Source organism: Diplotaxodon limnothrissa, linkage group LG9, assembly GCF_057381915.1.
Source record: "Diplotaxodon limnothrissa isolate DT_005_m linkage group LG9, D_limnothrissa_male_GT1.1, whole genome shotgun sequence".
NCBI classification, from domain to species: Eukaryota; Metazoa; Chordata; class Actinopteri; order Cichliformes; family Cichlidae; genus Diplotaxodon; species Diplotaxodon limnothrissa.
The window spans coordinates 15,092,433-15,117,383 of NC_140604.1; the positions used below are offsets into that span (position 1 = coordinate 15,092,433).

At 40.6% G+C, this 24,951-nt stretch overlaps 1 protein-coding gene across 1 annotated transcript; it reads left to right on the top strand.

Moving 5' to 3' along the window:
• Positions 1–228: 228 nt before the first annotated feature.
• On the top strand, positions 229–24,368 carry avl9 (AVL9 homolog (S. cerevisiase)). The gene is made up of 16 exons (XM_085362018.1): positions 229–439; positions 4,542–4,662; positions 9,306–9,391; positions 10,279–10,350; positions 11,007–11,096; positions 11,190–11,256; positions 11,352–11,392; positions 11,478–11,516; positions 12,616–12,685; positions 13,023–13,498; positions 13,814–13,948; positions 14,038–14,257; positions 14,649–14,766; positions 14,858–14,911; positions 22,333–22,421; positions 23,499–24,368. The coding sequence occupies exons 1-16, from the start codon at positions 356–358 to the stop codon at positions 23,624–23,626; spliced, it is 1,890 nt and encodes a 629-aa protein (XP_085218144.1). The 5' UTR covers positions 229–355; the 3' UTR covers positions 23,627–24,368.
• Positions 24,369–24,951: the final 583 nt, after the last annotated feature.

The following is a 24,951-nucleotide window of genomic DNA, read 5'->3' on the forward strand; positions in this document are numbered from 1 at the left end:
ATCAATGCAGAAATTTTAAAAACTGTAATAAAACCTTGGCGTTTGTCTGCACACTTAAGAACGTTTTGTCCAAGTAAATGTGCTCCATTGACTCTACTTAACTGAAGACTGTCCTTGGTGAGCAATTAACTGTAAACTTAAATTTCGCTAAGCGAAAACGGAAGTGCGCTGCGGGGAATGCTCTTGCCCATTTGGCCAGTGGGGACTAAGCGGAAGAGAAAATCATCTCTGCTGTGCTGCTGTCTGTCTGTCACATATTCAGGGAGATATAGACAGAAAAGTCGGCCTCGGTTAGCTGTGTTTACATCCAATTCCGGAGCTAAAACAACGCTAGACTGCGGGTACAGGAGCGGGGATGGAGCCTCAGGGCAGAGACGAAGGGAAGGGGCCGGTGCTGCACATCGTGGTGGTTGGATTTCACCACAAAAAAGGCTGCCAGGTACGTGAACCCCTGCTTCCAGCTAACATCGGCTAACTGCTAACCGAGTCCTCACATCGAGTTGACATAAAGGTGCATTTTCACTAAACTTCTGTACAGTACGAGTGTCAGCTTACGTGTCTATTATGCTCTTGTTTTTTTAAACAGCGCATGCACAGTCCTGCAGTAATGCGGACATTTCTAAACATAAAAACAGTAAAAACTACAGACTTCTCACTGCCTGGCTTCCCTGTCAGGTAAGAGGGGTTAAGATCAGCTGTTTGCTGTGGGCTCACATGGTTATATAACACCAGCCCTGCTGCCAACAGTTCAGTGTTTTCATCACAGGCTGCAGCATACTCATCATCACTGCTCCTGGACCCTGCTTGTATCTGGGTATGCACAAAAATGGAGCAACAAGCCGATTAATCAATCAGTTCAGGTTTTCTTTGAGCTGTTTAGAAACATTTTCTTGGTCTCATGTCATTGTTTACTTAATATTTAGGGTCTTTTGGTCAAAAGAAGACACTTGAAACTGTCACTATTATAGGAGTTGTTGTTTAAAAGTGAAAAATATGTTTTGTGCCCAGCTGACAAGACAGACAGAAGGCATTACTGACTCATTATTCTAGGACAGCACTTGAGCAGATTTGCATGCTAAAAAGTTTTAAAAACTCCTGCTCGATCTTGCACTGGCCCTTTACAGGACTGGTTAGTTTATCCTCTGCCTGAAACAAAGTCTCTCTTTAAAGAGCCCCTTCCGTTTAAGTCTGCTGTTTCTTGATTGGCTAACTTCTAGAAGCTTGCTGAGGGGCAGTAGCACTCAGTGTTTACCTTTTTATTTTATTTTTTTATCTTTTTAAGGATTTTTACTACATATGAAACTTTGGCCCTCCAACGGGGAGGTTTACAAGATTTCACATTTGTAGCAGTTGTTTAATTGTGAAAATAATTTGTCTGACAAATCATCACCTAAGACCAAACTCTGTGTGGCCGTTAATGTAAAGTGAGCTTAACACCCTGCTTTACTCATTCTAATTTTCTCTCACATTGTTGTTTTGTTCTTCTTCTTCTGCTGCTGATTCAAATTTCATTAAATGTGCAGTTACACACTGAACTTCCTCCTCCTCCTCCTCCTCCTCCTCAGTGGTGGTGTTGTTGTCTCCGCTCTCCATCTGTTTTTCTTTCTGCGGTTTTGCAAACAGCTGCTGCTCAAGCACAAAGATAAAACAGCAGTTCTCCTGATGTAAAGATGAGACCAGAGCCCCGATAAAGCACCCAGTGTGCAGTCTTTGTTGCCTTTAATGGGCCTGCACTCGGGGATGGAGGTGGTGGAGGTTATCGGATAAGGGTCAGCGATCTCCTGCTGGGCGGCACAAGATTGGGTTCCTGGCTCTTTAATCCGTTTCTCTGCCTCTCTTTCACAACCGCCCTCCTCCTCTTATTCACCTGCTGTCCATCTGCTTGCCTGGCAGGATTTCGAGGCCTTTTACATGTATTTTTTATTGGAAACCTTAATCAGTGATGCAGCAGGAACATCCATCACACAGAAATATGTTTACTTATGTTTTCCCACTTACTTTTAAGCATGTAAACACAAATAAAAATGCACAAATGAGCCTGATAAAGGCATTGAAAGTTTTTTAATTCCTTGCATCTGCAAAGTTTATTTTTAACAGTACATTAAGAAACATTGGCACATACATTAAAAATCTGCACCCTAACATGTTTTGCAGTTGGCTTAGTTTGTTTGTTTGGAGGATTACATAGTAATTCATGGACAGATTTGCATGAAAATGCCACAAAATGTGGAGCTCGGTCCAAATTAGACATTTCATCCATAGACACAAACTATTATTTTGATAGTCGACTAGTCACTGATTATTTTTGCGATTAGTCGACTAATCAGATCATCATCCATTGGACGTAAAACTACAGCTTATTGCACCAGCGTCTGCTCTTATATAACTATCATTAGCTTACAGCTTGAAGTGTTTAAGGTTTGTGCTAACTAAAAATAAAGACAAGATGATAGTTTATTAAACTGTTAATGAAATTTGCAGATTGTCTCAGTGAAGTTTAATAATAAACTCAGCCGTCTGCTCCTTGCTATCTAAGATATAACAGGACATTGGAGTAAATTCTCGACCATCTCACACTTCTGTTCAATCAGTTTTCTGTGTGTCGTTTATTCAGCTGTGTGAAAACTGTAATCTAACTTTAATCTTTAAGCAGTTGTCTCTTCCACTTGTGCGGGTCCGCTGTTTTTGTTTTTCAATTGCATTTGAATTAACTCATTCTTTGTAGTTAAATTACTTTACTTCTCTCTCATTACTTCATGAGTAAGGAAATGTGATGTGTATATTAAACTTTCTAAGGTACACTTAAATCACTGTTGCTGAGCGTTAGTAATTATTTCAAGTGCTTTCACATATGGGAACCTCAATTAGGACCCGACTCAGTAGAGAAAGGATCAATGGCAGTAGAGAAAGGAGCAAAGCTGATTAAACGAGCTGCAGACATGCCGTTCTCTTTCTCTTGTCATTAGAATTAAGTTTGATTACCTGATAGTACTGCTGTTTCTGTGTGCGGCAGTGCGAAGTGATGCTAGGAGCTGGTTTTGAGCTCCTCCCCCGAGGTCTCCTCACATACCTGAAACAGCTCACCTTGGAGGCATCTGGGTCAAATGCCTGAATGTCATATATCCTCCTGATGTGGAGGAACAGCTCTACACTCTTTCGGTCTCTACCCACAGCTTGTGGCTGCTGGTGAGGGTGTGAATGTTGGCCGACCAGTAAATCACCTGGAAAGTGTTGTTGGGATAAACTCAATTATCCTGAATAACACATTTGGCCAGGTTTTGGAATAATTGGACAAAAAGTTTGGACAAAAATATTTGAAAAGGTGTGGGAAACATCTGTTTCGAACTTTTTTTTTTACATTTATTGGGTCTTCAGTGTTCTTCACATTGAGATGTTGTTGTTGTTTTGTTATTGACTGCCCCCATGAGTCTACTCTTAATCCAAAGCCTTCTCTGATTTAGTTGGATCTCTTTTTGCCACTCCAGTGACACCAAGTTGGCTTGAGGAGAGTGATTGCTCATAAATCCTCTGCTTCCAGGATGTGCATGGTATTTGCTTTGCAGGCCTGTTTCTAGGCTATTCCTCTGCACCATCAGTTTCATTGGGATGATGTTCTAGGCGGCCTTTGACACTACAGTTGTGGTTGAGTTTTGCTTCGGACGGTTTCCTGTCTGAGTGAAATGATCGAGCCATTATAGGAGCTGGCTGAATTCTCACATTACTAATAACTCCTATGGCAGAAGGGACACTGAAGTGTCTTTTATTAACGGAAAGACGGTAATAGCATGCACCGTCCAACTAAACAGGAAAATTAATGATCAACATGATGTAAATTGCTGCTGCTGTGTCTTCCACTGCATACCATAACTTTCTAATAGGCAGATGCATTTGTAACTTTAGATTTTCATTTTAAGCCCACATACAAACTACAGATGTTACACTATGACAATAAAATCTGGTTTCTATAAATTACTTTCATTTTGTGAAGCACTTTGCAAGCCACGTCTTTCTTTTTAACTCCAACTGCTGTAGTAAAGTGATGTTTTTTACCACATTGTCTACCTTTACCCTTCCAAACAGATGTCGCGTAGGAAGATTTATTACTTTAGAGGCCTTAAAGCGGGTACTTAATACACAAACGGCTCATAATTAGTGATATTAGATTTTAGAATATGTGTCCCAGATACAGGAAACAGTATAACTATGATAAACACAATTAGAGCCGTTAGAGAAGCATCCCTGTATAAATTTATTATGATTACATCCACTAAAATACCTCAGTGAAGCTAAACGTCCGGCACAAAACATCACAGTAAGAAGACGTGGCAAACTGCACCTCCTGCACCTCATTAAGTTTTCATTTGAGGTGAGGGTAAAATGATTAGGAAAACACATGTGAGGTCATTCAGTGCAAGTGATGGAAATTTTCCATGACTTCAAACTGACAAACGTCCTCATTTGTATTCAATCTGTTCGCAGATGACCCGTGTGAGCTAAAACAGCCTAAATGAGGTGTTATTCTTTCTCCGTTCTTTCCTCAGGTCGAATTTTCTTACCCGCCGCTGATGCCAGACGAGGGTCATGACAGCAACCTGCTCCCAGAAGAGTGGAAGTACCTCCCGTTCCTGGCTCTTCCTGACGGAGCTCACAACTACCAGGAGGGTACGGCACAAACTCACTTTGTAATTAAGTCTTATGAAGTCTTACAAAGATCCCAGTGTTACTTCATTTGCAGAGTGCTGACAGATTGTTTACAAATGGAGCATTTTTCTGCTGAGACTTCAAATGTGCTTTTGAAGCTTGAAGTTTTGCTTATGGGCCCGTGTAGAGTTTTCATGTTCTCCACTTGTCTCCAGGTACTCGAGCTTCCTAGCACAGCCCAAAGACGTGTGTTACAGTCACTGGTTATGTGAATGTGAACACGAATAGTTGTTTATCTCTTTGTGTCAGTCCTCTGTTTGTTGGACGGGCTGTACCACGAAGCAGGCCGTAATATTCATCAAAAGGCATCAAATTACTGACAAGATAATTGGAGGCCTCAGATACCTGGCTGGTTATTATGCCGATAAAACAGGGTTTAAATCACTGTTATTGAAGTTTTTTTTTATTGAGTTTTCAAAGTGTGGGAATGAGTCAGCAGGTGCTTCTCACACAGGTGATAAAATCATGATTGTCCTCCGGTGATTTTAAAAGGCTGGTGTCACTTCTGTAAACAGAGAGGTGGGTGTGAGCGATAGTGAGTGACTCGCCTGTTGTGGCTGCGGTCATGTGACGGGCCCGTGCTTCACGCTGACCTGTGAAGGCAAATAGCAGGAACCGAGCCAAGGTTCATATCTGTAGTTTCAACTTCAAAAACTACACTCATCAGCATGGAGAGGACAGTTCTCACTTCCTGCTCAGAGCTGTCAGCTGTTTGTTGGTCAGCTCGGTGATTCAGCAGTGAAAAAACGAGGGCTTCATGTAACAGAGACTGCTGTTACACCAAGAGACTGATTAGTAAAAGTATCCAGGATATTAAGGAACAGCTTGCAATAATACACCATTTAATTTAGTGAGTCATGTTTCTGGACTTCAGTTTTCATCACTTTTTAAGGGCTGAAAAACCCAGATTTGGATTCTGGGGTCACTTGCTTTACTTTAATATTAAATATCATTAGAAACTGCTTTGTTAGGTTTATTGAAATATGGTCTGGATAAAAATAGAATTGTTATTTTTTCCCAAGTCGAGGGCTGTGTCCAGAAGAGCAGGGCCTGGGGAGGTGCATCCTCTTTGAAATATATTTAATAAAATAAAATTTTAAGTAGTATGCAGATATCTGCAGAGTGCCACCGGCCTATCCCCAGCAAATGTCACTGGGCTAGGACCATTGCTGCAACATAACTGGGTGTATTTACTCAGATTTGTCATGCAGCGTATTACACACGTGACTCACATGTGAAAAATCCCCAGTTTGCGACTGGGAGGAGACATAAACACAACCTCAGGGCTCAAAAGTTGGTGCCAGGCCCAAGCCCAAATAAATGGGTGAGTTGTATCAGAAAGGCATTTGTACTTCATCAAACATGCGGGTGTTGCTTTCTGCTTTACTGAAGTACAGCTTTAATATACTTTTGATGTTTTTCTTTCTTATTATACTTTCATCTTCTACTTTTTTCTACTACATTTTTGGAAGCAAATACTGTAATTTGGCACAGTGGTGTAGTGGTCAGTAGTCAGCACTGATGCATCACAGCCAGGAGGCTGGAACCCTGAATGTTTTCTCCAGATACTCTGACGTCCTCCTGCAGTCCAAAGGCGTGTAATAAATAATGGATGAATGTATGATTAAATTTGGCTTTCCTAAACTGGCCAGCAGTATCTAAAGTAATTACAATCATCTCCAGCTGCAGCTTTAATGAATCAATAAGTATTATCCAGTAATAATGTACATGGAGCTGCAAAATGAGTAAATAATGCAGGAGGGCTCATTGCTGCATGAGCCTTGAGAGTTTACACTGGTGCTATGTCTGATCAATTATGCTGACTTCCTGTGAGCCCCCCTGCTGTCCCCCCGAGTCTAAAAATTCTCCCTTGAATACATATCAGCCTGAGCTCCACTCGCACAGTTTTCACTGTAGAGAAATCTCTGTGGCTCGGTTCCTTTGTTGCCTCCAGCGTGTTGCGAACTGATTAAGAAACAACAGCGGCTGCTTCTGTGAAACACTAAAAGCAAACAGGGAGTCTCCTGCACATGTTTGGCACTGGAAAATCACCAGTCTCATTAAACTATTTCAAAGCAGTTTTCTTAAGCTATCGCATCCTCGCACAGGTGATCCAGTCAGTAAAAAAGAAAGATGGTGATCTAGTGGAGCAGAATCTGTGTGCTGTGTTGAGCAGAGACATGAGAGCTGGATCCTGGCATATCAGGGCTGCTTGGTTGGGTTTGACGTACGGAGAGTGTGGCCTCTGCCCAGATGCCCCCGCCGTTGCCTCTTCTTTAATCTGTGACGTCCACAGTCTAACCTTTGTGACCCCACTGTCGTCTTGTTCAGAGGAAATACTAGTCACGTTGTGAAATCCTCCTCAGCCCCCCTCCTCAGACTGAATGAACGGTTGAGCCCTGAAGTTTTATTCGAGTCTCTTCCTTTCCCCCCCATCTTCTTAATGACAGAGGACAGCTGTCGTGTCGCTGCAGTTTCTAATCTTTGTGCTTTTGATTGATGACTGACGTTGTTTCTATATTGGTAAATATCTCCCAGTGAGTGTAGAAGAGGAATCAGGTTGTAAAGCACATGATTTTTGGACTCCCAGTCCAAACCTCTCAGTAATGAGAATTTCTCCTTTTGAATTCCTTATTCTTCACTGTACATAAACCATAATCATAATGATTTATCTTGGGGGTTTTTGTTGGGTGAATTTATGTGTTTTTGAAGTTCTCTTCTGCTAATTTTGAAAAGCATTTTTTAAAATGTGTTTTTTGGGAAGCAAAACGCTTGAGATGCCTCCGTAAACAAGTTTTAAAATGCTTAAAAGGATGATGGGAATTTGGACGTCTAGTGCAGCAAAGATTTTATTTGTTCAAATGTCCAGAGTGTCCCTGAATGCACCGAAATAGTTCAACATGACTCTCAAATGCAGTCATCCTTCATTTATTGTTTCTGGCCATTAAAAAATTGCTGATTCCAAAACTGTTGATACTCAGCTCTCTCAGTAGCCCTAAAATGTTTATTGATTGTTGTTTAATAAAACAATTATCAAAGAACTCTCAATGTAAAATAGATGTAATATTCAGTGTTAGAGCCGTGCCTCTCTATCAGCTGGAACACTTAATCTGTTTCATTCTGTGGTGTCCAATTAGATGGCAGGAAATCCATCCAATGTACAATGTACTCTGCAAAATACTGCAACAAAAATTGTGTTTGAAGAAAACAACACAAAACGCAGCACAATGAATAAGCATTTCTGTCTAATATGCTTTTTTTTCTGGCGTTAACTGATTATTGAAATATTAAAATGACTGTTGTACCCTCTGATACGACTCTCTGAATCTTGGAGCAGAAATTGAGACTCATCAGATGCAGCCATGTTTTTCCAGTCTCTTAGGGTCGAGTTTTTGTGAGCTTTCGTAGCTTCAGTTTCCTGTTGTTAGCTGACAGGAGTCACACCCACTGTGGGCTTCTGCTGCTGTCTTTTTGTGTGTACATCATCAGAGATGCTCTTTTCAGAATCAGAATCAGAATCAGAATACTTTATTGATCCCTGGGGGAAATTATTTTTTGTTACAGTGCTCCATTTTAAACCAACATTAAGACAAGACAGACAATACGCTAACTAAGAATAGTACAATATATACATATATATACATACATACATACATAAGTCACTTATAAATAAATATTTGGAAAAGAAACATGTGTAGTTGTAGCAGCAAACAGTGTGTTAAGTGGATGCATTGTACAGGGAGATGGCCACAGGCAGGAATGATTTCCTGTGTCGTTCAGTGGTGCTTTTCGGTAATCTCAGTCTCTCACTGAACGAGCTCCTGTGACTGACCAACATGTCATGGAGTGGGTGGGAGGTGTTATCCAACATTGTCTTTATCTTGGACAGCATCCGCCTCTCCGACACCACCTTGAGGGAGTCCAGCTCCATCCCCACAACATTGCTGGCCTTACGGATCAGTTTATTAAGTCTGTTGGCATCTGCGACCCTCAGCCTGCTTACAATACCACATTCATTGCCACTCGAATCGCCTTTCTTTCTTCCTCTTTCCGATGTTCAGTTTGAACTTCTGCTGGTTGTCTCAACTATGTCCTCATGCTTCCATGTGATTGGCTGATGGGATATGTGCAGGTGTCTGTCTTGTAAAGCCGGTTCTGAATTTCTTAAACGTTGCTTCTGATGAACTAAAAGTAAAACTTAAAGCAAACATTTTTAAACAGAGTGTAAACTGCACAAACTCTTACTCGTGACTTGTGAGCTGTAGTTAATCTGAACATGAAGAACGGCTTTTTTTTCTTTTCTTTTTTCCAGCTATCATCAAGCAACTTGTAAATGTTTGCTTCTGCCTTCAAGTTTATCCAGTTTGGCAACTGGTCTGAAAACCTGCCGTCAGTCACTGCAGTTCCACAAACACTCTTTATCTAAACTTACTGGTTTTTATTGTATTGATGGTCTTTGCTGAATCTGCTGTTTTACCACAGAAAATGCATATCAGTCTCATCTAACTGCACACAAGTGATTTTTCTCATGCTGTTTATTCTTTTCTTTCTGCCCTTTAGCACGTAGTATAATAATGTGATTGTGTCTTTTTGTTGGTTTGCAGACACGGTGTATTTTCACCTGCCGCCTCTCAGTGGAGACACAAAGTGTGTCTATGGAGTGTCCTGTTATCGTCAAATAGAAGCAAAGGTCAGTTTATGAACGACAATAGGCACACTTTAATGAGCAGGCACCTATGTGCAGCAGCTCTATGACAGAAAGCTACGCCCATGACATGGGTGGGGAACCAGGCAGTTTATGTAAATATATTTTTTAATTTTACTGATTTTGTAAGAGCCTGGTAGGATGTCATTTGCAGCTACTGCTAAAAGGTTTGAAATGTGCCTTAAACTTCCTCATTTCTTTAATAGCCACCGAGGTTGATTATTTCTGTTTTCTTTGTATTATTGAAGGGTTTTACCTTACAGTATAAAGCACCTTGAGGCCACTGTTGTTGTGATTTGGCACAATACAAATACAATTGAATAGAATTGAATTGCCTCGTCCCAAAAGCAAGAGTAGTTCCTGAAAGAAAGAGGTGTTTTAGTTCCAGGAGAAAAAGATGCCATTGTGATCAAGTGGCTAAAACTAGAGACAGAGCTGCTACGTTTGCAGGAAAAGGGTGACGTGAAGTGTGATGATCACCACTGTAAGTGAGGTCTGTAGTTTCACATTTAATAACTTCAAACATTTGGGACCCTTGCATCTCACATGGTAGAGCTGTGGACCATCCCAGATCATGTCACACTCTCTTCTCAATTTCCCTTTCTGCTCTAAGCCGTACTTCCTAAAAATGGTAGCCATGGTACCTTAACCCTAGCCGCCTGTTGGCTATTATTGTCATTATAGGATGTAAATGTGCATTATTAGGTTTCTGCATTTGCTTCACTTTTCAGACCCAAAGCTGTGTCTGTTGTTTGCATTGAGTCTAGTGAAACTGACCCAAACCTTTTGCGCTGTAACTGCAGCATCAATTTAAAGCAGAGCTTGCAGAGGGAAGTTTATTTCACGATTGTTTTTTCTTGCTCGTCTTTCAGGCCCTAAAGGTCCGGCAGGCTGATGTCACCAGGGAGACTGTTCAGAAGAGCGTCTGTGTCCTCAGTCGAGTGGTGAGTCAGTCACTGGATGACTTAATTTAATAAGCTTTAATTTCAGTCTAAAAATTAAATTAAGTCAGTGGGCCGTAAAATGTTGCAGTGAGCTCACATGGAGAAGTGGAAGGAAATCGTGTAGAGAGGATGTTTTTATTTCCCGGCACTGTGGCCTCCTCACTGTCTGCTGATCTATATGTGTCACCATTGAGAATTAATTCATAATGTTTTATGTTTTACCCTTAAATCTTTTGGCTTTATAAGAAACTTCAGTTTCTTATGAGGTAATATTCAGAGGCAAACCAGGGTATTCCTTTTTTCCCCCCATACATAGGAATAAATAATTGAACATCATTTACAGGGATTCATTGAGGGGGCAAAACACTGTTTTTCCCAGAAAAATCATATCAGCATTCCCTTGTCCCTGTTGGGATTTCCACACATGGTTATGTTGCTATGACAATACAATTTTAGGGAGGGGACCACAGGCCCTGTTTTAGCAGTGCCAACTGTAGAGTGGGGGAGAAAAACAGAGGCAGGAGGAAAAGCATCAAGACAAAGGATGTCGCCACCCATGCTAAATAAATATAAAGCAGAAATTAGCCTGACAGGATTTTTATGGGTCACACTGTAAATGACTCACTCACGTACGGTGTGTTTGAATTTCCTCGCAGCCTCTCTACGGTCTGCTCCAAGCCAAACTTCAGCTCATCACACACGCCTACTTCGAGGAGAAAGACTTCTCACAGATCTCAATCTTGAAGGTGAGAAAACAGTCAGACTAAACCTGTTTGAGTGAGGTAGTAGTATTTGTACCTTCCGGTCAGCTGCTTGCTCACCTCCTGTTTTCGCTGCAGGAACTGTACGACCACATGAACAGCTCTCTGAGGGGCTCAGCTCTGGACGGATCACAGGTTTATCTAGGTACGTGCCAGATCTGTCGGATAACAGGAGGGTTTAACAACAAATCTCAGCTTTTATTTATCCTTTTCATAAACATTTTGTTTTTCTCCCATCAGGGATGTCGCCGAGAGATCTAATCCTGCACTTCAGACACAAGGTGGGGAAAATCTGATTACTTTAAGCACTAAAATCCACCCAAAATATCCTGTTTATTTACATTTTTTATTTTTAAATCTTTGCAGGCTCTCATCATCTTTAAGCTCATTTTGCTGGAAAAGAAGGTGAGAATTCAAACTTTGATGCATCCTTCCCCTTTTCTTCATATAATCTGGTAATTTTGAGGTTCTGTCAGTCCTGGCTCTAAGAGAAGACGAGGCCTCTATGATGTGGCTCTTTTAGCTCATCTTCCCGATGACTCCTTTCAGTCCCTTTCAGGTATAAGAGAGTCCTGACCCAGTTTTTCTAGACAAACATTTCCACCATATTTGCTCTAAATATAACCATATAATGTTAATGTATACTTGGGATTCAGATATTGATCAGTATGCTTTTTAAGTTGAGTGGTGCTCAGTATTGGCAGATAACCACAGAGACAGATTCACATTGGATAAAGCTTGCTGCATCTCTGATGTCTCTGATTTGTAGTTATTTCTATTTTTAGACTTTTGAAAAAAGTTCCTGTGCCTTTTTATACACTGAAAAATGTTTCCAAAAAAATTTGTATATTTTAAACTTAGTCTTACCCACGCCTTCCCTCTTCCTTGCAGGCAAATCTGCCCAAGTTACTTTAAACCTGCAACATTTTTCTTTCTAAAAGTCTCCAAACCTGATGTCAGAGATCAGACATACAAATCTTTTTAGGCATCCATATTCATAGACCCATCACACCGGATATTTATCCTAAAACATTTAAAGGATCGAGCTCAGGTAGTTTTCCAGTTTGCCTTGACAGCAGGGACCTGAAGTTTTGCACAGTTTCTATTAAGAAATGTCTACTGGAAGCTTTTAGCCACTGTGAATTGGCATGGGATGACCCTTTGGCTCCTTTATTAATTGTATTAGTCTTTTATACACTTATAGATCCTGTTAAATTCTGTGTGTCTCGTCCATTTTTAAATATTTAATGATCTTAGTTGCTGTGAAGTCCACCCTCCATTATTTGACTTAATACATTTTTAAGGCTGATTCCATTACTGCCATTTAAGTCCTGTTAAATTGTTGATCTGTGAATGCGATTTACTCTTGTGTGTGTGTGTGTGTGTGTTAGTTGTGTTTTTAAAAACGTTTTTCTGCTGTTTTGCCTTCATGTCTCACTTCTTATTCTATCTGCTCATCCATTTTGTTCCTCTTTTCTTTCTTTCTTCTTGCTCATGTTTGCAGGTCCTGTTCTATGTGTCTCCTGTCAACAGACTAGTAGGAGCTCTGATGACAGTGTTATCGCTGTTTCCAGGTCAGTAACTCCAAGAGGAAGACAGATCTGGCACTGATCTTTTGAATCAGGGCTTTGTGACACCCGGCACAGGAGTTCTCTAATAAAACTGTTTGTGTTGTTTTTGTGTTTTGGATTCTTGTTTCATTTTATTGATTATTTTGTTCCAGTTTTGACTTTATGCTCATTCTAGTGATTATTTTCGTTTTTGGCTAACTGTTAGGCATATGACACATTCATGTTATGCAAACCTGTCCTGCAAATATCTTTGTGCTCTTCCAGTGTGAAAGGCTTTGCAGCCTGTGGTGCAATTGTAGTAGTAGACTGATAGAACGTGTTTGCTGTGACATTCGTGCAGGCATGATCGAACACGGCCTGGTGGACTCGTCCCACTACAGACCTAAGAGCAGCGTGTCAGAGGACCAGAGTTTAGTGGAGAGTGTCTCGGGTGCCGAAGAGTTCGTCTCTGTGTCTGTCACCGACATCGATAGCTCCGCCCTTGACCTCGGGGTGGAGACGGCCCAGCCTGCCACAGAATCCTCTGGGAATAGCTCAGAGGGCGACAATCAGCACCTCAAGCCGCCCTCTCGCATCTCTCCTGAGTCCTCCGAGAGCGAGTGGGAGACTCTGGACCCCAGCGTGCTGGACGAAGGTGGACCGCAAGAGGCACCTTCTGAGACTGAGCCAGAGCTCCCGGAAACATTTGACTCCAAACCCGGAACGCCGATCACAGTGCAGCCGCAGGCAGTCACCGGTCAGGGAGGGGTCACCCAGGGCCTGGTGTCAGGTCTGGAGGAGGATCAGTACGGCCTGCCACTCGCCATCTTCACTAAGGTAACAGCAGCGATTAATACTTATGTTAAAAATTCTGTTTCCTTTGAATTGGTGCAACCCTCAGACCTAAATCTGAGAGGACTTTTGCCGATTGCCGTCTTCTTGTGAGTCTTTTCTGAAGTTTTCTGCGTGACCCTGATTGCACCTGTTCCTGTTTCACCTTTTTGATTAGAAATGTCTTCTTGACACAACTTTATAATTTATCAATATTGTTTAATAATTAACCATTAAAATCTCAGCTCAGACAGCTGGGTGGAGATAAGCAGGTGTACGGCTGTCATAAACACAGCGGCCTTTGTCTTTTCTTGTTTCCAGGGTTACCTGTGCCTGCCCTACATGGCGCTGCAGCAGCATCACCTCCTGTCAGACGTGACGGTGCGAGGCTTTGTCGCCGGAGCAACCAACATCCTCTTCCGTCAGCAGAGGCACCTCAGTGACGCCATCGTCGAAGTAAGTCCCGTGTGTGTGAAACTGTTGTGTTAACTTTTTAAAATGTAAGTATTTAATTTTTTTTTTTTTTTAATACTTCACTGCTTCAGGTGGAAGAAGCTCGTATCCAGATCCAAGACCCCGAGCTCAGAAAGATGTTGAGTCTGACCACTGCAGACCTGCGCTTCGCCGACTACTTGGTCAAACACGTGACGGAGAACCGCGACGATGTCTTCCTGGACGGGACGGGCTGGGAGGGTGGAGACGAGTGGATCAGAGCCCAGTTCACCCTCTACCTTCACTCCTTACTGTCTTCTGCATTACAGCAAGGTAAGACAATCAAAACTGTTCACAATAAATGTGTAAAATAAACACATAGAAAGGCTCTTACAAGCAATCACATGCTTCCATAAAACACATGTGGGAGCTTGTACGCATTTAGAAATGGACGGGGCGTTTATATTAGGTTTAATGTCTTCAACTAAATCACAACAGACAGAATAATGTGTGAAAAACAGACAAGACGAGCGGGATAAATAAATCTATCCTGCATTTCTAGCTGTTTCCACATCTGATAGTTGGTTTTAACTTTATTTCCAACTAGTACAACTTAAAAAAAACCTCATAAAGCTCTCATCCTGTTTAGATGCCTTACTAGTCAGGATTGGCGCTGCCATATTGCATGTAACTGATGTCTTTGTTTCCCATCTCTTCCTTTCAGATAGCGAGCGGCTGCTGGCAGATTACGGGGCACCTTTCGTCACAGCGTGGAAGATCACCCACAACTACCGGGTGTGGTACAGCAACAAGCACCCCGGCATGACCGCCGTCACCCCAGGGTAGGTGGACAGGAGAGCGACTGACTTCTGTTACCTGCAGCTTTTGAATGTTTCTTATTTGTTTTTCATGATCCCATCTTCTCCGTTGTAGACATCCGTTCCAGGGTCAGTACAGCGTAGCCGACGTAAAGCTACGACTCTCACAGTGAGTGCAATTTCATGTTATCTTATTATTATTTTCTTTTTCTTCTAAAAATCAGGGATTTGTATCTAGTTTTAATAGCAGATAAGATGCAGGGTGAAGCTTCACCCCATCGCTTGTTTTCTGCAGCTCAGAGCGTGTATGTTGCTGCCCTCTAGTGGTGGTTAGAAGAAGTCAAAGCTGCAGCAGCAGAGGGAGCAAGAGAGTATGGGGCTCCTGTCTTTAAAGCCTTGCTTAAAGACTATCTGCAGAACTTTCCCTCTTTATTAAACCAAACACAGAGTTTGTAAAGTGACACCTGCAGGATGCAGGAGTACTCATCGTGAGACCTTGCCCCGCCTTGACCTTAGTTGTCAAGTGGTCCCACGAAACCTTGGCTGATTGTGACGCACTCCCATTTTCACACCTTGGCTTGTGTTATTAGGTACAAGATCAATAGGGGGTCCATAGCTGGACTCCCTTAAGGTGTAATAGACCTCCCACCCACTCCATGACATGCTGGTCAGTCACAGGAGCACGTTCAGTGAGAGACTGAGTACCAAAAAGCACCACTGAACGCACTGTAACCAAAATAATTTCCCCTAAGGATCAATAAAATATTCTGATTCTGATGACCCTCTGAGGGACACTCCCAATAGGGCTTACAAATCTGGGACTCTCCACCAGTTCCTCTCTGAACTGAAGAAGCTTCTTGGATGAGAGGTGAAAAGAAACTTGAACAAGTCCAGACGCTTTTCTTTCCAAGCTACTAAGACTATGATGACCTTAATGACTGAGAACCTTCAGACATGTTTTGTTAGTACTAAACTCTGCATTCAATACTGTTGACCGTTACATTATGCATACGTGCTGAGATACTGGGCGGGTGTATCAGGGTCTGCCTAGGAGTGGTTCTCTTCTGTGCCTGCTTCAGGTCTTCTTCCACTTGTCTTCTCAACGATGTGATACAAGATCACCCCCCCAGGCACATTCTGAGCATTTTTAAGATAAGTTCTCCTTGTTTGTTCCCCCTGCCAGACGTTTTTTTTTTTCTTCTTAAAGTAACACTTTAGGTATCCTTCCCACTTTTGCTGAATCCTCTAGCTTTTACTTTGAAGGAGCTGTCTAATTTTTAACACATGCAAAAGTTGATATATTTGTACCGTAAAGATCTTGACAGTTTATTTTTAAAAAGGGCCAAAGTTACAAATAATGATGCCAGCGTTTGTGTAGGTAAACCCTATGAGCCAAAGGTTCAGGCTTCAGATTCCTCTAAACGCAGTTTCAGTGTTTTCTACTGTTGGCTCTGTAATGTCACAATGAGGGGTTATCAGTTTTTTTTTCAGACGGGCAATAATATGAGAGTCTGCACCAAGGCCCAGTAAAATATAAATAAAGTTTATTTTGAACTTTGAATCATGCAATTGTTACTCTAAAAAAAGTCCAAGGATGAAAATATGGAGCTGGAAATGGTAAAACAGTGTTTGCTTAAAATGCCAAATGAAGTAAAAATAAGTCAAAATATGGGAGATTGAGAGTCCCAGCTCTGAAGAATGTGTTTTTAAAATTTTAGCGTCTGTTTTTAGACCCACTGATGATTAAATTTCCAATGGCTGTCAGGCTCAGTGCACCCAAACACCCCAGCTGTGAATACTTTATGAATACAGTATATGACAAGGAGCAGCAGGCAGCGCGTCGCTTGGATGGATATAGCAGCTCAGCGGTCAGAGTCGTCTCGGGTCGGGGGTTGCAGTGGCAGCGAGGGTCTCATATCAGCCGGAGTCATTAATTATGAGTGAGTTTCATTCTCAAAAACGGAGCCAGAGACTTCTTCAGCCTCAGCTCCAGTTTCATTCCAGGAAGTGTGGATGAAAGGCGACTCCGTCCACAGCTGGAGTGCTGCGTCTAGTGTTACGCTTCAGATAAATGCCTTCCCACCACAAACACACACACACACAGTGGAGAGTGTCTAGGTCCCTAATTTAGCTTCATGGTAGGATCTGCTTGGCTGTCATACACAAAGTTCTCGCTTTACCCTCTGGTGTTCAGTGACATGGCCCCTGAGAAATTTGTCGTAATGCTTCAGTAAACAAACACACAGACAAACAGCACAGGGTTAGATTAGTGTAACTGCACAGCGTCCAATCAGGAGACTTCTACTAGATCAACAGACACCCCTGCGCACTTTTAGCACATTTACTTTGAAAAATTATAAAACGTATAAATTGAAAATAATGTAAAATTAGCAAAATTTCAAATTAAAATTCATTAAATATAATAAAACATTTTGCAGTTTAAAAAAATCATAAATTATTGAATAATTTTTAAAATACTTTTTGAGAATCGGAGCAGTGACTCTGCAGACTGCGCAGGAAGATTTTCTGGTAATCGGCCCATAGAAATGACTTGATTTAAATTTGGCAGGTGTCCCGATTAGGATCACGTTCCCGTTAACCTCTGGAGCGCTTCCAGTACGGCTGCTATATTTAGATTTGTGAACATCTCCGTTTACTATGAACAAAATCTTTGCAACTGTTTATTTCCGTAAAGACATCAGAATCAAATATCAAGTGGCACTAAATAGGATGAGAAAGGTCACCGATGTATTACAGTTATTGAATCAAGAACGCGCGAGAGTTGTCTTTTAGTAGAAAATAAATAAATAAAAACAAATACAATAGAAACACTGAACGAGTATTTTTACACATGCAATATAAAATATTAAGTATAAAGAAGCCAAAGCAAAAAATTAAAATAGTCACAAAAAAACAGGATGATTATTTGTGTTTGTGAGAACATATTGTGTCATTTTATTTATTCAGTTATTTATTTATTTATTGTGAAATAAAAACTTCCAATAGGAAGTATATTTAGTGTCTGCAGGACACATGTTGTCCAGATGCTTTAGTATCACCATGGCAACCAAGAAAACAGAGCTTTAAAATGAGTAGTATGTGCTGTACTTTTTCCTAAACATAACCAAGTCTTCAAAATCTTCTTTTTTCCACAGAAAACGTAGCATTATGACGATGTTTAATAAGTTTTAGTATTTTAACTTGGAAACTTCAAGTAGAAATGCAAAAACCTCTGACATAAATGACGCAAACTCTGGTCTTTGGTGTGAACCGTGTGAACACTTCACCACCCAATCCCCCCAACTTCCTGTTTCTCCTTTTAATTGTAGAAAATATTCATTTTGTGTAGATATATCAGTACATATGAGACTGTGCAGCTGAAAAATTGTGCTCAGTCAGAAAAATAAGGAGTGGAAATTCATGTGCAGGCATAAAAGATTTAAACAAAAAAACAGGAGGACAATTTGTATTGAGAAACATGAATCAGTAGATTAGAAGTCACAAGTGTTTTGCAACCTGCTGCGTTGTATCGGCCAAGACAGCTATGAGTCACACCAGCCAATAAAACAGCATATTAAAATGTTCTATCATACCAAGAAAGCTTGTTGTGTTTTCTTTAGTAACATGTGTCATCGGTGACCTTTTATTTATTTATTTGGTGTCCGTCAGTCTCGGGACATTCTCCTGACCCCAAAGAGCTGCCTTGGTGCTTCTCATCAGCTGGAGAATCAGCAGAAAGCTCTCCCCCTGTGTTTCCCTGCATCGGTAAACACAGAGCTGTTTTACTGCAACTTGAGACATCACGGCTGGGGAAGAGGGGGGGACTGGGGTTAGTGGGGCAGACGGTGACGAGCCTGATGTATCCCACTGCTTGGGAAAGTTTAAAAGAAGGCTGAGTCTGTGCACTCCACTCAGCTCATCACTGGATTAAAGAAAGAGAAAGACTCAGTGCCACGCTTGACTTCCTTGTGAATGTGCTGTGTTGCATGTGTATTATTGAAGCGCCAGGAGGGGGCTACTAAAGGCCAACTCTTTTCATGTCCCCTTGTCATCAGCATTGGACAAAAAGCAGCCGGTGGCAGAGATGCTCTCAGAAAACAGAGTCATGTGATGAGCTGCACGGCTGCAGAGACACGCACACACACACTGATTCTTTACTGTTGGCGTACCGCGCTCTGCTATATAAGGAGCTGTTTTTTTGGGTCACTCAGCTCGATGGAGAGTGCACACAGACGCTCTGGGCTTTCTGGAAACCAGTGTGAAACTGGGTGGCAGGTTTACATGTGAGCCACAAAGTTTCCATTATTTCACCCAGATTTCCCCTGAACACATTCAAAGTTAAGATTTTTTCCAGTGCTGCAGTTCATCTTGAGCAAAACATTTAAAACCGTGATTCTGGATCTCGTTCATTAGTATTCATTAGTATTAAACTAATACTCTAATTTTGATGTATTTCTGATCATATGTGAGCTTTAAGATCTTAAGTAGGTTTCCTTAATCATGTGTAATGAATAAACATAAACCACTAAACCAGTGTCAAGAGCCATCCTTAACCCTCAAGCGACCAGGCTAAGAATATCCAGATGGGATCACTTGTGACTTATCAGGAATTCAGTTGTTCATGTACCAAACAAGGAACAAATTAACAAAAAAAGACGAATTTGCAAGGAAAAAGTAACAAATTCTCAAATTAAAAAAGAAAAAAGAAAGTGTTTTGTTTGTTTTGTTTTTTTTAACTGAAAAATTGCAACATTTTCCTGGAAGGGGGGGGAAAAAAAAAAAGAAAATGCCAGAAATTCTCAAGGTGAAAGCCACAGACTTACGAGGAAAGAAATCACAGGTTTCTTCTTTTGTTTTAAAATTTGTGAGAAAGAAGTAACGAATTTTATAAGGAAAAAGTGACAAATTCAAAACGAGCCCTTTAAAGCAAATCGTGTTCTGGCTTTTCTTTTTCCCCACTGAAAAACCAAAATAAATTCCACAATATATTTTGTAATTATTAACTTACAAAAAATGCCCACTGTAGCAAATATGATACAAATGAACACTCATATATGCAAATTAATATTTCATTTATTTTAAAGACCAATCGGAAGGTTCAATAAACACTCAGTTCTCAAAAAATGTTTCTTTTGGCAATTATTTCATGGTTAAGGCTTTAAAAAGTTTTTTAAATTTTACATCATATTTTCTACAGGAATACTTTCTTGTTAATATGAAAGCCGATAATATCAAAACAAAGGAACCGCATATTTCCACAATTTCTCTACATGAAACGAATGTAAAAGTTGTGAAATTATTGTTCGGACACATTTTGACCATAAGAAATTGTCATAACAGCACATGTCAACAGACGACTGTGATGGTAAATTAACCCACATTCATATAAAGGAGATTATATGGATTAAGTTTAAAAAAAGCTTTGTTTAGTGTCAGAATGTTTAAAATAGTCTCAAATCCAACATGACAGGAATTGTTAGCAGTGCTAATGGACGTTAGACACTTGCATCAGGATAAGCTTTGTTAACAGGGACGTTTGCAAGACCAAAATAAATAAATTAATGGTGCTTTTGTCCCTTACTCATATATTTTACTCTTACTGATATATTTTATTTTTCTAGATTTATACTAAATATGGTCTCCAAGAAACCCTGGGAACAATGTGCTGCAATACAGTCATATACAAAAGATGATTAAACAACAACAATCATCCAAACATTAAAGACAGCTGCTAATTTTGCAAGCTTTGCAGATTTTTTTTATTTAAATTTTTTTAATTTGACTACTGGTGGCACTGTTGAGTCGGTGATGGTAACAAATGGGGTGCTGAAAATATAAAACAAACAGATTTTATTTTATTTTGTTCATTTAGGAAACTTCTACTCTCACTTATATTCCGTTGCTTTAACTTGCGTGACCCAACTGCCCTGCTGGGATTGTCCGTCAGCAGATCCTCTACTTTAGCCAAAAAGAAGCACAGCGAGGAGAGGTTCCTGCCGAGGAAATGAGCAGCCACAAAGCTGGATTATTGATCCTAGCAACATGGGCTTAGCAACCGCAGCTTGTTTGGCAGATCCACTTGCAGGCGACAGCGCTGCAGGGCGCTGCCGTCTGACTCCAAGATGCCGCAAAGTTGACGCTCTGCTCTGCTTCTGCGGAGAGCGGTGTCACGTCAATGCTACTCTGGCTCTGTGTGGTTTGAAGGAATGATGGCACTACGCACACGTCTCATTTCCTGTTTGGTTTTAGGTTTCATATGTAGACTTTACATCCTGCAGGCCTCTCAGAGCCACTCTGAATCTTGGCAGCAGTTTTTCTTAGTGGAAATCTTGAATGTTTGCTTTAATATTCACAGTTATTGCATTGATTTAGTTTATTTTCTCTGCCTTTTGATGTGTATTACACTTGACATAATAGGGCCAAAAAGGGAGGAAGCTCCCAGGAGAGGATGGGTTATATTACAGAAATGTCACAAATTTATGAGGAAAAGAAACTCACATATTTGAACTTTTTTAAAAATGAGTTAATAAATAAACCAAAGATGGACAAGAAAAATTCCCAGACTGCAAATTTATCATTATTAAGACATAAATTGAGGGTTTTTTTTAAGTTTTTTTTAAATTGTCAAACTTTAGAAGAGAAAGAAGTCAAGTGAAGCATAAAAAAGTAACAAGTTATTGAGGAAGAAAGTCACGATTTTGTGACGGGAAAGAAGTCACACATTTAGGGGGGAAAAAATCAGTTATATGAGGATGAAAAGTTTTATAAAAACCTTTTTTAATAAGTCCCTGCAGACTTGTAGTCTGAATCGCAGTCTTTTAGGTTAAATATGGCCATAAATATGGAGAATAAAAGCGAGAGCCTGCCTTCATATTCATTAAATTCTGTCTTAAAGATTTTCTTGTTTTCCTCAAGCATTTTATTTAACATAACATAAACATAAATAAGACAAATTGAGACTTGTTGGCTCACAGAACATATGTGAGTGTGTTGAAATCCAGTGACGTAATCACATCACCTGTAAGTGCATCCCAAACCTCGGCGTTGCGGGCCTCTGGTTTGATTTTCACGTGTAGTAAACTTGACAGTGAGTTTATGTTCAGATGAAACGGCTGATTAGAGGCTTGAGTGACAGACGTCTGCTCTCTGCAGCTGCTGACATATATCCCCATCGTCTTTTTTAACTACGCCGCTGTTTGCCCAGATGATGCAGGAGTGAGATTCCTGCTGAATGTCAGGTCAGCGGGGATCCGCGTGAAAGGTTGTGTGCTGGATTCGCGCCAAGCTGCTGTTCAGATAAAGCTAGGCGCGGCCGCATTTAGCCCTACATTTGTTGTGAAACTTAGTCGTCTTGTTTCCGCTGTTGGGTCAGCTCCGATCATCACATTCACCACCTGTGACTGATGCTCAGCCTCTTTGCTGTTACATAATCCTCTATAACAGGTTTGTGCAACATTGAGCAACAGCACGTTTATGTGGTTTCTTTCCTGGAAAGGAGGAAGAATTCCTTTAGTGTCAGATTGTAGACAGGGAGATGAAAAGAGACTGCTTGTTCTGGGCGTTTGTGAACCTTTTGTTTTCTCTTTGCAGCTCGGTGCAGAACAGCGAGCGAGGGAAGAAGATCGGAAACGCCATGATGACAACCAGTCGCAGTGTAGTCCAGACTGGGAAGGCAGTCGGTAAGGCAGCTGCTCAGTTAAACCCAGATCAAACTGTTACCAGTCAACATGTCATTAAAGTGCAAACTTTGAGCTTTAATTCAGCTTTCAGTTTGAGCCCCAAAGAGATGACAGTACAAGTGAAGTAGGCCATCATTAGGCTGAAAAATAAATCTATTAGAGAGATCCAACAATGTGGCACATTCCTAAAAAGCAGACGGGCTGGCTCAGCATCACCAAAAGGCCTGGAAAACCACTGAAGTGGATGATCACAGAATTCCATGGTTCAGAAAAACCTTTTACAAAATACAACCAAATGAAGCATTTTTGAGGAGGTATGCATATCATTGTCAAAGGCAAATATAAATACAGAAAGTTGACAACAAGGGGCAAAAAACACCAGTTACACTCAAAAACAGGAACGCCACATAAGACTTGAAAGACTTATGGCAGGAATGGGGAGCTCCAGGCTTTCAAGGGCCAGTGTCCTTTAGATATCACCCTGGGTCAACACACCTGAATCAAATGATTAGTTCATCAACAGGCCTCTGGAGAACTTCACGACATGTTAAGGAGGTAGTTTAGCCATTTAAATCAGCTGTGTTGGATCAAACACACATCTAAAACCTGCGGCCCTTGAGGCCTGGAGTTCCCCCACCCCTGACTTATGGCATGGAACCAGGAAATGGAACCTTCACTTCAATTTCAGCTTGCTTTTATTTATGTATTGCCAAATTACCACAAGAGTAGCTCTCAAGGGAATTTATATTGTAAGGTAAACACCAAGCAGTAAAGTACAAAGTGATAATGAACCAAAGCAAACCGCAAAAGCAACCCAAGAGTTTCTAAAGGGTAAAGAAATTGAGTATTCTTCAGAGACTTAGTTACCTGATCTCTGTCAAACACAGCATGCTTTTAAGTGTTTAAATACCAAACTGAATGAAGTTTTATAAAAGACTGTAGAAACACTTACAGACCTAGCTGTAACCATGACTTTGCCCTTATTAAGTAATCAAATGTCTACTGTAAGAAATCGTTCTGGTGTCACTGTAGGAAAAACAAAAAAGTAAAGTGAAATTCTCTATTTTCCACTCTCAGGTCAGTCAGTGGGAGGAGCATTGACCAGCGCCAAGACGGCCATGTCCACCTGGTTCTCCACATTGGCTCAGCCGGCACCAGCATCCACCCCAGCCTGTCCTGAACCTGCCACTGCAGTCAAACCGTGACAACTGACACCCCCGGAAATCCTCATTGACTCTGTTTCTGTGTCATCCTCTGATTGTGAAGCTTGGGGGCCGACAGAGTGAGCGCTAGTTTCATGAAGGATAGTAAATCTCTATTCAAAATCAAATGAGAGCCATCTGAAATATACAGCCATAAGTTGGTGTTTCTGGCACTTTTTTCCAGCATCATATTTGCGGGGCGCATCCCAAACAAGGAGGCAGACACTGCCTTTGTGTTAACTGTACAGTCCATAACCACTGTGAGGCAGAGACTGCCACTGCTTTTGATCAAAGCCAGAAAATTCAGCAGGTTGCATTATTATGTCTGACCGCCTCTTTCTCACTGCTGCCGTTTGTATTGCTGGATGCTTTCCTGTGAGACACTAGAGATGCTGTTCTGGAGTTTGCAGTGTTCACTCTGTGCTGCATATTTATACAGTTTGTCTAAAAAGGTGACTATTTTGCTGAGAAATGACATTAAGTAAAATATATATAGAAAACATAAGTCACAGCATTGAATGGAAAAGCATGATCTGTGGTCCCTTGAAAGTTTTAATGGTACACATTTTAAATGCAGTCTGGATCCCGTTTACCAGTCCCCTGTGGTAACATTGTGGTTAATGCAGTAACAGCGTGAAATATAACGTATCACTTACAACAGCAAATCAAGTGGTAATGAATCAGAATTATCGTTTTTAATTTAACAGGACTGATTTTAAATGAAAAAATCAAAACAAAAACTTCTTTATAATAGTCGCTAACATCATCAAATTTAGCAAGCTAATGCTACTTTTTAGCTAGCTTGAGAAAAAGAATATTATAAGGAACATTATTGATTGCTTGATTTTTTTTTTTTTAAACAAATAACAAACAAACAAACACCAAACAAACATAGCCAATGAAAAGTAAGTTAAAATTTCTGTATTATTTAAAAATTTTGATTTACTTTTAAGTTAAAATTATTAGATACCCAACTTCAAATGTTGACTCCTCTCTAGAAGCTAACCTGAAATTTTAATTTATGGATAGTAAAAAAGTCAGAAACAAGCTTTCCTAGAAAACATGCAGTTATAATGATTGACATTTTTTTTTAATATTGTTTTTAAAAAGAGAAGAATTTAATAAGATGAGTCTAACATTTTTTTTTAAGCAAAAGTCCCCCCCCCAAAACTAAAACACACAAGAAAATTGGCTAATGTTACTTTACTTTTCAACTAGCTTACAAGTTAAAAAATTTAATTGTAAATGTAAAATTAAATTTCAGATTTCTTTCCTTTCAGATGGAACTTCAGACTTCTAAGTCTTTGTGATAACAACATTGTGTTTAT